Consider the following 12,915-nt stretch of genomic DNA (forward strand, 5'->3'; position numbering starts at 1 on the left):
AACCACATTCTAACACATGAAGAAACAACACTCCTCTCTCGAGGTCTTTCTTTTGTACCTACGGTTAGAACTAACTTTTTGGAACTACAATCTAACCTTCTAAAATTCCTTAGAAGAATTCGGTTGAAACATTTCTTCGCTGACAAAACTGAGTATAGAACGGATCAAATCTCTCCTTTCCGTCTACCCTCTACTTTCAATCCCCCCTCCAACCAAATGACAGCTGAGATTCTGGCATTTGAACGACTAGTCATGAAGGAAGTAATGGACCTCAAAATTGTACCCCGGTTCATTCCTTACAACCTCCCGTTGATTGAAAAAGAAGCTCTCAACTCCCTTCAAAAGAACACTGAGATCGTCATCAAACCCCCCGACAAGGGGGTCGGCATTGTCATTTTAAGTAACATCCAATATGACCAAGAGATTGAACGCCAACTCACCAATACTGAACATTACCGCATTCTCTCGAAAGACCCCCTAACTGACATTAGACAAAAGATTCTGTCAATCACTACCGGAGCCAGAGATTGTAATATCATAAGCAAAAAAGAATTTGAATATCTGAACAATCCACACCCTAGGACACCGGTCCTATACGTCCTCCCTAAAATACACAAGGATGCCAGGAACCCTCCTGGACGCCCCATCGTGTCAGGATGTGGCTCCATACTGGAACCCCTGGGAAAATACCTGGACTCGATCATCAAGGAGTTCGTACCTGTCACCGATACATACATACGGGATACCATGGACCTTATTAATACCATAGAAGACCAAACCTTTGATCCTAATAACCAATTACTGGTGAGCATGGATATCGAATCCCTTTACACCAACATCCCCCACCGTGAGGGGCTCGAAGTCATAAAGAACCTCCTACTCTCCAGGCCACAACCAACTAAAATCCCCACTGATTTTATAATGGATCTCCTTCGTGTGGCTCTACAAAACAACTATTTCCTGTACAAAAGTAACTACTATTTACAAGTCAAGGGAGTATCCATAGGCGCTTGCTTCGCCCCAAACTTTGCTATTCTATTTGTACATGACATGGAGAAATCCTTGATCTTGAGCCCCATCAACCCATACCGGCCCAAAATCCATCTATGGCGCCGGTATATAGATGACATTTTAATAATCTGGAATGGAGCTTCTGATACCCTTCTTCCCTTTGTTGAATGGCTCAATACCGCACAGGAACACCTCAAATTCACCAGCGACTACAAATCCAATGACCTACCATTCCTTGATGTAACTATTCATGCAGAAGACGGTGCGCTTGGTACATCGCTTTTCCGTAAACCAACGGAACGTAACACCTTGCTACATTACTCCAGCCACCACCCGAGAGGCCTACGTGACGGACTTCCTTATGACCAGTTCTTGCGAATTCGCCGGAACTGTAAATGGCGAAAACACTACTTTCAGGAAGCTGATATATTGGTCAACAAACTTATCAACAGAGGCTATCCACGACGGCTGGTTACTAAAGCAAAAAAACGGGCTTGGTACAATCACCGTGAAGACTTACTGCTTCCAAAAAACAACCAAAAATCCATGACCAGAATCCCTTTCGTCTCTGTCTTCAGCCCAGACAGCAACAAAATCGCCAAAATTATCAAGAAAAATTGGCCGATTTTACGCTCTGATGAAAAATTCCATGAACCACCCTTATTTTCTTACCAAAAGGGCAAAAACATTTCTAACCATCTTGTACATGCCATCACCTGGCCCGCCCCAGAAGCCAAAAAGCACACCATCACAGCTGCCTGGGGGCTTAATCCAGTGATCGGACACTTCAAATGCCAATCCTGCAGTGTGTGCGAGTTGACCATCGAAACCAAAGAATTCACCTACAGTGGACAAACGCACTCTCTAACCCACCATTCTAATTGCAAAACCCAAAATGTCATCTATGCTATCCGTTGCCCCTGCGACCTCATCTACATTGGACAAACCACCCAAATGATAAAACAACGGATAATCCAACATAAGAGTAGGATCAACTGTAAAGTCCTCACTGCTCCCTTGGTCACACATTTCATAGAAATGTCCCATGTTGATACAGATCTCAGATGGATGGTCATTGAGAAACCCACATTACCCATCAGGGGGGGCAATATGGCCTCTCTTCTAGGAAGAGCTGAGTGTAAATGGATTTCACGTGTTGACTCGGTAAACCATGGGCTGAACACTCTTGATGAGTGGACTATACCATTACTACTTAATCCCACTCCTCTGAGAATCCTACCCACATATCCTTATGTAATTAATTGTCCGGTTTCAGACCAGATGCCCAGCTGGGGATCTACCTGATTGTACTTGATGTTACCATCACTGCATATGTGTGATTCCATCCCCTTAATTTGATGTCAATTAACCCACCGGTTTTAGACCACATTCCTAGCTGGACATTAATCTCATGTAATCACCTCATACCGTATGTTTCTGCAGCCGGTTATTCAGCCAATACCTAATGTGTGCCAATTTGCATGAACTGTAATGCTGGTATGAGTATTGAATTTGATGGTTGACAATCATCTTCAATATTGAATTACTTGCTTCCGACATTCTCACCTCTTTTAATTTGAGAAATCCCTATTTTGTGTCATACCGCTTCAACTTAAATACATCAACGAGTAATGTGTTGTGGATATACAGTCCTTAACTTAAAAGATGACTCATTTCAGAAATTCTCCCCACCCCTCCGTCCTCGCCGCCGAGCACTGCTCTGTCTCTGTCAGGCCACTTCCTGCTTGTCCCGGTTGCTTCGCAACCACCCCGGCACGCCCCCTCCCCGCCCCTTCCCCGAACCACGCCCCGCGCCTCCCGCGCACTCGGGTCTCATATCTCCGACTGAGGACACCGAGCCCCACATAGCTCCGGCATTCGTTGCCAGCTTGAAGTAATCCTACAGAGCCCTTATCGCCCTGAGACGTCTTGATTTACACAGGTACGCCAGAGTTTCGCCAACCCCGTGCGATTTCTCCTCGATCCTTTCAGAGCTACCTTCCCGCCATTACCGATGTGTCATTCTCGCTACTTTCTTTCCCCGGAGGCGCCCCACGGCTCCTTCGCTGATCTGACTCTACCTCTTGCACGATCAGGTATGCTCACCCTACGATCAGTACCCGGGTGGCGCTGAGACATCCCGCCTCACCCTGTGCCTCTAAATGTAACTCTGCCCCCTGAATTTTTCCTTGCAGCCATCCACTCCTGAGCCATCGCCAGGACGCCCAGCCCATGGGAACCCCGCCTGGCTGACGCTGTAAGTTTCCACATCCCGCGCTTTTACCCCCCCACAATTGCACCACCATACTTGTTCAGTGATCGCCACCTAGCCACGCGACACTATAATCGAATTCGTGTTAAGTCACTAGTCACCCCCTGTTCTAATAAACCAACCCTAGTCACTCAGCAACTGTACGCCAAGCAACACCATAATCCCTAGTCACTTATGAAATTGCCTGTTGCCTGTTTTTGGCCCATAGTAGCCCCACATCAACACTGTCCCTACCCTGGCAGCGTCTAACCCCCCCCCCCCACCCCCCCTGCCTCCCCTGCTCCCACCTCAATTGCCCCCTTTCTCTCCCCCCACAGCACTGTCTACACCGACAACCCCCGTCCTGAAGATGATCCCAACTCACAGGGATCGAAACGCCGTCGACCTTACAGCATAATCATAAGACGCATATCAAGCTTGGTGCTCCTGTCAAACTGTTTTGAATCATTTTCTAAGTGACTACAACTTGATCTTAATTTGGAGCCACCATTGTTTTACTTTATTATTTGTCACTATGCGCCGATCACGCTGCTCACTTTAGCACTTGCACCTTCACAGTCACCTACTGTATATATCACCATTTATCAAGTGCCACTGGGTTGTCACATGATTCCTTCTGTACAGTGCTGTTTAAACTGTATTACCTTGAAAACAAAAACCCTTTTTTACCAATGGTGAATAATACCTTTTTCAAAGAACTCTAGCGACTCCTTGTTGGTTATTTCTTGTAATGCTTATTGCATACACTGTGCAAATTGTCTTTTAAATAATACCTGTTGGGAACTGTTTCTAAGCAAGAGCCAGTCACAGAAAAATAAAATTATATTGTATTATCATCTTTTTTTTCCTGTGACTGACTGATGAGTGGGGCGACGCTCGTTCACTGGTACGGAGGAGCTGCCCCTGCCTTTATTTCTCCTTGCATCTACACAGGAAGTCAGATAACTGATCCTTGGAGCTCACACCTCTCTCCTTGGTACAAGAAGGAGCGGGTCCCGGGCTTCAGAGCTCCTCTATGTCATAGAAAGCAGGTCCAGTTTTCTTCACTTCTTCTGCAGGTCCCAAAACATTTCTGAAGTGGGTGCCTGGATGTGCCACAGTTATGCCTGGCACAAGCTAGCAGGTGGGATGACTCCTGGCCCCTTCCTAAGCACAGGGTAAAAATCCATTGGAAAAAGCCTACCTTCCTCTCTCGTAATTCTTGTGCGCCTTACTGCAAACAGGCCCAACATGTAATGTGCCGGGGCATTTTCAAGATGACAAAGCCGTGGCCACACACCTGGGCTGTGAAGATTGAGGTTGTGTGTAGCGAGTGTGCTATCATAATACTAGTGTTCTCCTGCATCTAACACTAAAATATAGTTTTAAGCAGATACTTTACTCTCAACAAATCAAGATACGGAAGTCTAGTAGGGAGAATGCAGGGTCCTTAAGCAAACAGACAGTGGATACACAAAGATTGTCTAGGCATCCCGTTCTCTCCCTTACAAGTGTGCCTCAAATTTTATATGTGAACCTAGCAGACCTGTCAAACAGGATTTGACACTCAAGCAGGTTTCAGCACTGTAGTCCCAAAAATGATGCCCACAGACTCCACCCTGCAACTTTTGTGTAGTTCACAGGAAGTCATCTCTGCCTATTCAAGTCAATCTAATGTTTGCTCCATATCATTCACACCTATTCAAGGCTAATCACTGGCTGGGAGAAGCTGGAGAGCCAATGCAAATTGGGCAACAGGAACCTCACCATTGAATTGTATTTTTAATAACTAATAAAATAGATCTTTAACTTTTTTTCTAGGTGGTTACATTCCTGAAATACAGTATTAGTTTTTTAATATACACGGTGGTTTTCCAGATAGGTCAGCCAGGCCTGCCACAATGAAAATACCATTACTGTAGGGAAAAAGTAGCATTACTTTTTCTACATGTCACACTTTTACCATGTACCCAGCCTTGTGGGGTGTAAGGCATGCACATAGAGGACTTTTTAATATTTTAAAGGAAGGTTTTTACTTGTCAAAAGGGTTTATTTTGTATGGTTGTGGTGCACGTTTTGCACTCTTACTGTCAGCTTATAATGTTACGCCAGAAGTCATGTTTACTCTGCCACTATACTGGATGGCACAGTAGGTGCTGCAGTCCACTAGTGACATTTAATTTCCAGGCACCGGGTACATTTTCACTGTATGTTAGGGACCTATAGGCAAGTTGAATATGCCAATTAGGAGTATGTCAATTGGACTGTGTTAAAAGGGCAGCACAGGCACTTTACCACTGGTTAGCAGGCGTAAAGAGCCCGGAAGCTAAAGTCAACCCAAATATAGGATCCAGCAAAAGGTTAAAATTGTGGGGGGCCCCACAAAAAAGGCAAATTTCCTACAACCTCATTACAAGTTGGTCAGAAGAGGGTTTGGTATTTACCACATGTGGTAAGCAGCATCAACTAGGCGTGAGGCATTTGCCTTGTGGGGTAAATACCTGCTTTTAGTAGTTTTTGACTTGAAATTGGGGCATAAATGCAGAATTGCTTTTGATCCACTACATTCTGCATGTTTAATCTTTTTTCTGAGCATTTCCTCTAATAAGCATCAACAGGTTTCACCTGCTGGAATTTATCATAGGAACCCTGCGAGGGTGTGATAATTATTATACGGATTTTAGCCCTTTAATTATAATTATAATTAGGGCTGAGTATCATTAGTGCAGAAGTGGAAAGACTTGTTAGAGTGTCTCATTAGAGAACTGAGGTGCTCAAGGGAGCAATTTGTTATGTTAAATAAACTTATATAGCGCTACATCAACCCGAGGGTGTCTTGGCGCTAATAGCTAAGCATAGTACAGGAGCATGATGTGAAGGATAATTTACAAGTTAAAAAGGCAGGTTTTGAGAAACCTTCTAAAAGTCAGCAGAGAGGATGAAGATCTAATATGCGGGTGGGGGGCAGATTATTCCAAAGTCTGGTGGTGCCTGCATGGAAGCTACTGCCGCCCCATCTAGCTTTCTTAAATCTAGATGGTATACCTGTAAATGTACCCAGAGATCTATGATTCCTTTTGGGAGTATACCATGAAATCGAGTTCCTCAAAAATTCTGGACCTGTGCTTTGTAAGGCCTTAAAAGTAAGACAGAGAGTTTTGAATTTGATGCTATTTCTGACCGTCAGCCAGCGTAGTTCTTTAATGGCCGAAGTAACAGACTTGTGTTTTGGCAGGTTGAGCAAAACTTTGGCAGCTGAGTTTTGCAGAACCTGCAATTTATGTAGATATTGTTTCCGCAGATTCGTTTATAGGCCATTACAATAGTCAATTTCCGATAAACTGGAATATAAGGAAGAATCTTTCTTATGATTCTAAACATTTTATAGGAGGTGAATATGAGAGAATTAACTTGTTTACTAAGATTAAGTTTGTCGTCCAGAATCACTCCAAGGCTTTTAACCTTGGTAGATGGGTTAGTAAGTGGGCCCATCTCTGGTGGTCAGCAGTCAGGAGTCCAAAAGCAAGGGTCCTTTCCGAAGAATATCACCTCAGTCTTCTCTGAATTCAGCTTGAGGTAATGCCTGTCCATCCAGGTACAGATTTCTTTTATGCAGCAGTGAAGATGAGCACTCGTAATATTGTCTTTGTTTGCCGCGGAGACCACTATTTGTGTGAATTGAAGGGAGACTAATAACTAAGAGGGGGGTAACTCAAATAAGATTCGAAACATCCTTGTATAATACTGCTGATTACCATTAGTTTTTTTGAAGTTAAGAACGATCGATCGTTCAAACGCAGCTGACGGGCCAAGCAGAATGAATAGATAGCATTTGCCTTCATCTAATGTGCTGTGGCATCCTATCATGGATGTACACAACATGCAATAAAGGATTACCTTTATGCTAAGCTCCTACCATGACAAACTCAAGGCCAGCATTATATCAGAGATGGGTACTATCAACCCATATTTATTCACTAAATGCCAAGAATTAAGCCTGGGTGGAGTTCGCGGAGTTCTGCTATGCGGAATTCAGCCAAGCTATGCGGAGGGTTGGTCCTGAGCTGTAAAATCAGTGTGAACTGCATCTCACACCGTGCAAAACGGTGCTGCTTCTTTTTGCAGCTCGAGTAGAAGTTCGACACGAGCGGAAGCTTCCTCAACGCAAACGGAAGGTTTGTCAACACGAGCGGTAGCAACCATCCGTGACTGCCCGGTTTGAGAAATCTCACTGGGAAGTGGTCTAGTGTTGGATTTTCTTCACTCGTGCTTGTCAACTTACCGTTGGAGAACGCGAGCGAGGCAAAAACTCTACTCCCCTCCACTGAGTTTTTTGGAACTCTGCGAGCACCGCCTAGTGCGAAAATCTACACAAACTTCGAGAACGGAGTGTAGTTCACCGCCCAGGCCTACCCAGAATAGTCAGCATTATGTTAGGTCCACTATTATGATAGGAAATGGTATCATCATGCTGTAGATGAACAGAATATGCTTACAACAAGCACTGTTATGCCACGTCAGCCTTATGCCAAATGCGGGCACCATAAAACCACGAGTGTTCCACAATTTTCATAGAATTGCTGCCTTGATGCCAAGAGTTATCACCATATGTCTGGGCAAGCATTACAGTAGAATCAGTACTTTCAAACAATTGGTGTTCAAAATGTGCAAAGAATTACTAACTTTATACCTGGTACAGCACTATGATAGCCAATACCTTTGTCTTGAACAAATAAGGGGAGTAGACTTTGGGTCAGCATCCTTCAGTTATTGCCTTACAACTGTGTCATTCATGTGACATCTGACATATTATAAGTATTTCCATCTAAATATCATGCTGTTGGGTGGCGGGGAAATTGCTTTCATTGTAATACTTCAACTGCATTGTTCTCAGGAGCAATAACAACTGGCAGGGATTATTAGTCAACCCAGAAGCCATATTAAAAAAAAGGCTCTCCACACTAAGAGCAGCATACATAATTATGTTCGCTGGGTCTTGCTTTTCAACAAAATCATATTTTGGATGCTAAATGAAAAATACAAAATATGACATTATTAAAATACATGCAAAGTATTATTGTATATTTACATATTTATCCAGATCATACTTCATGCAAGCGTTTCTTATGCAGCATTTGTCTCCAATTTAAGTTTCAGTGATCATGAAAAGTTTTGAATCCTCTTTTTATGTTCTCAAGAGTAATCCTTACTCTCTCTTTTCTTTTTATGTTCCAGCCCCTAAATTCTTTACACTAATGTTCAAGCAGAGCTAAAATAAGTCTGAGTTGGCCATGCTAGTTTTTTGCATAGCCATCTTGAAATTTAAGATCTGGGTCCCCGAATATTCTTTTATAAGGCTGTTGCACCACACTACGAACCAATGTATCATAAAATGGAGGGTTTCCATTTTTTCCAGAGGGTGCCTCACTAATTCAGGCCTCTTTGTTTTCAGTTTCTTTTCAGGGAGATTGTATTGGGAGATTGTATTTGTTTTGGGTGGGGGGGCGTATATGGGCTATTTATGGGCTTAATCTTTTAGAGTGGTGTTTGATTTAGGTGCCTTTCCGCAAGGCGCACAGGACGTTGTGTGTTCCTTTGCTGCTGAGTGTTCCTATGGTACCAGTGTACTCCAGAAAAAATTCATAGCCCTTCGACCATCGATAAATCAACAAGGAATTAACTCTGTCCTTCTAGATCCCACAGCAATACTGGTGAAAGTAGACCAAAGAACACAGACATTTCTCAACCCTCAGGAGCTAGATGCCTTTCTGGAAATGATGGACCAACATTCGATGGAAGTTCGCCATCCACACACAGAGGGAGTGATTCCTCGATGGATATGCTCCAAGATACTCTGGAAGTTTCCAAGTCAGCACCCACCTCATTCCTGCTAAAACACGTTCATAGAGAATTTCTTCAAGAAGATGCCCACTCTCAGTATAGAGACAATTCCAGATCCCGCTGAAGAATTGATATCCGATTTCCTGCCAAACCACCACAAGATATTGGCAGATATGTTATTCCTCTGCTGTGCCAATGGTTTTCATTACAGATGTATGTCGGAACCATGCAGGCATTTTTCTGCATGCCTTTACAACATGGTCCAAAACCCTGAACGCGTCTTTTCAGCGCGTTCCATTTCCCCCCACGTCATTTGACTACTTGCCTTAGGGACAGCATTAGAGTTGGGACAATATAATTTACTATTCCAACTCCAGTCTGTGCAACAGTAGGGAAAGTGATGGACTTAAAGTCCAATATCAATACAACAATGCTTCCCCTTAAGGCAAGTCGTTGTAATGACTTGCAGCGTAAATGAACGCGTTATAAAGACGCCTTCGTCACTTTAACCGCTTGAAAAGGGTCCTAACAGTAATGGGCCACGGGCAAGTTGTGACCGGAAGTGACTGGAACTCAACAATGGACCCAATGCGAGATGGGTCAGGGCAACTAGACTTTTAAAACAATAAAGACAGAAGACTATTCCAGGACCTAATGTCAGATCATGCTGTCTTTGATCCATTGAGATTTCTTCATTCTACAGATTATAATTTCTTGTCTTGCATGCATGGCACAGATTATTTTCTATAAATTAAGATTTTTCTAGATTTTAATCCGAAATCCGTATCATCTCTGGGCAGCAGGAAGATTGTCTATGCAAGGCCTATTGATGAGCGACGCCTCTATAATGCTTAAAAACAGTTTGAAAAGAAATTGTCATTGGAGTTAGAAATTCCCATTCTTGGCTATGTAATCCCTATACGGGCCCCAAATGTCTATTGGTCGTGACAAGCTAGGGATCAGAGTGGAGTATTCTTCGCAATTTACGTTGCAAAATGCCAAACTCCGGAGCCATGCTTGTAGTGGCATTTGCTATCTTCTACACCTCCTTATGCATGTTGGAAGCCCTGGCATTAGATGCCACGGAAGTGAACGGGTTACCAATTTCTGGCACACCCCAGGTGTACAGGTAGAACTGGCTGCTGACATTTTTAGTGAGGAAATTGCAAAAGCGATAATGTTGATGTGCCCCAGGAAGGTGCCAGGTTAAGATGACTTCCCATTGGAATACTAGCAGATAAAAGTCAAATACTCAATTCCACTTCTTGGGAAAATGCACCTGGAAGGTCTACATGCATAAATAAATGTTCCTTCATTTCCAAAATGGTAAAAGACACATTATTGTGTGGCAATGACTTACCAACCTCTTTAATGAAATGAACTGTCAAAATACTGTCCATGGTCTTGGTTCAAAGATTGAAAAAAGTTATTCACTTACTAGTTCACAAATCACATTTCGGATTTGTTCATGGCCATTCTTCCCACAACTATATGCTGACTCACATTTATTATGGACTTCTAGCAATGTGGATGATGGAAGAGTGGCCCTTTCCCTTGACCTAGAAAAAGGTTTTGAGCAGGTGAAGTGTGCTTCTTTTTCACACAATGACTAGAATGGGCATTGGTCCAAACTTTATAATTATGTCTAAATTGTTATACCAGTCTAGGGGTGCTACCGGCTGCCTTTACCTTTCTTAATACACTGGCAGTTGTATACTCCAATCTGGTGACATTTAGGCATTGTCAGCTCTGTAGAAAATCATAAATCATGCTAAATGCTGATGCCATCCTCCTCACACTGGCCATTCCAGAACATTCAATACCAGTGCAACCTTCTCTTATATCGGACTTTCTACAGTTTGCTTGTTACAAAGTAGACTGGTGAAAAGCGAAGCTCTACCCATGGCACCTCATACAGTGGTTCCCTCAATCAGTGCCCACCCATTCGATGGATGCCTAACTAACATCCTGAAGTACTTGAGGATATGGAATAGCAACATTTTTCAAGATCAAAGAGAATTTGGCAGTACTCGTGGAACAAACACACAGAGACTTTGGCAACTGTAGTAAAATACACTTGTCCTTATGGGGCTGTATTCAAACAAAGTCGATGGTAATAGCCCCTCTTTACAATTATGTTTTCAGCATGTTACCAATTGCAAGATCATGAGCTCAATTCAGACACTCTTATCAAATAATACATTTGGCAAACCGACATGCTGAGATTGGCCAGGTATAAACTTCAGGGTAACAATATATCTGCATACACCTGCAGCAGTTACTATCAACAGACAAAGACAATCCCATTGTGAAAGCTATGGAGATAGAATACTGCCCATAAGCTCCTTCAACAAAACAGCTCTCTCAATACGCAAGCCCCTTTGTGAAACATCGCTATAATTTGTCGGGAGGGGTAGCCCTTAAACTGACCATCCTGGATTCACAAAGGCATAATAGCAGTGAACCAGGGGGCATATTATCAAGAACGGCATTAAAGTTTTCGCCGCTTAGGCGGCAGAAAACGGCCGCTAAAGCAGCGATAATGGGCTTGATAATAAGCCCTTGAGAATTCCCATAGAAGCCCAGGTTCACACCAGAACATGGGCTTCTATTGGAATTCTCAAGGGCATATTATCAAGCCCATTATTGCCGCTTTAGCTGCAGTTTCGACGTTTCTTGATAATATGCCCCCAAGTTATTTTTAATTGTTTAAGAACCACTGTGCGGAATTCCTTCTGAACTCCAAGCAAATCATACACTACCTTCAATGAAAAAACATTGCCTTAACAAAGTGGCAGGCAATAACTTAGCAGCTACTTCAAGCTGTATTCTTCCCTATCATTGGGAGAAATGGGGCAACCACAAAAAACTGGTCTCTGGCATCGATGGCATACTGATCAAGAAGCTCTCTTCCAAGCCAACTGCTGTATACCTTTGGGGTTAATGGCAGCCCCGCATTAAAAGAGGGATGGTTGTCTTTGCTTGACTTTCTAGCTACCTATGAAGAAATGCCTTCTTGAGGCCCAACTAAAATTCAGATTTCTAAAAAGCCTTCATGATTGGCACTGGTCGACGTACAGGTTGTGTAAGGCGGATTTAATAGCAACACCAAAGTGTTAGAACTCCAGGGTCCCAAGACATGTCCAGGAATCAGGTCGATTGGAATTTAGTCTGGGGCCAAGCGGATAGCCTGTGGATGATCCGGAAAATTGTTTTGTCTCTCTGGTAGCGAGTATTAAATGCTAAGGATCTATTAAGCACCATTTGGTGCAGTGTATTCATGTTTAAAGATGAGCCTTTATTCTTAAAACATTCATTTTTGTTTAGCTGATTATTTCTGTAATACTGTTAATTGTTTTTAATAACCCAATAAAAACGATTTACGCAGAAGAGACATATTTTCAAATGGGCAGCCAGTGAAACTCTTTTAAGTGGCTTTTGATAGAGGCAGAACGGTTTAGAATGAGTATGAGCCGGGTGACATTGTTTTCCACTATTTTTTCTCTCTGTAGGAGCTGAGCAGATATTTGAAGAAAAAGAGTTCAGATAGTCAAGATAGGCACCTGGGCTGCCACCTTATGAGCTGCTACCGGCAGAAAGGGGATGACTATGCTAAGCATTGTGAGCAACACAAACAGCAGTGGCGGCCGGCACCGATTGGGGGTGGCGAGGTGAGTCAGGGGCGAGTGTAAAAAATAAATAGCTTACCTTATTGCTGCCGCGTCTCTCTTCCATGTCAGGACTCACCGAACAGGAACCAGGAAGCACCCAGTCTCCCCAGACCAATCACAACGCAGCATTGTGATTGACCT

General features: G+C 43.2%; 1 protein-coding gene across 2 annotated transcripts in view; it reads left to right on the top strand.

Moving 5' to 3' along the window:
- The window catches only part of LOC144799717 (solute carrier family 23 member 1-like), a 171,931-nt gene that overhangs the window by 43,954 nt on the left and 115,062 nt on the right, over positions 1-12,915 (top strand). The window contains exon 2 of one of the 2 annotated variants that reach the window (XM_078671265.1): positions 12,616-12,774. The exons of the other annotated variant lie outside the window; for it this stretch is intronic. Within the exon in view, the coding sequence (XP_078527391.1) occupies positions 12,616-12,774 (159 nt within the window). The remainder of the gene's footprint in view (positions 1-12,615; positions 12,775-12,915) is intronic. 2 annotated transcript variants of the gene reach the window in all.

The sequence above is a fragment of the Lissotriton helveticus genome, chromosome 1_1 (genome assembly GCF_964261635.1).
Source record: "Lissotriton helveticus chromosome 1_1, aLisHel1.1, whole genome shotgun sequence".
Classification (NCBI taxonomy): domain Eukaryota; kingdom Metazoa; phylum Chordata; class Amphibia; order Caudata; family Salamandridae; genus Lissotriton; species Lissotriton helveticus.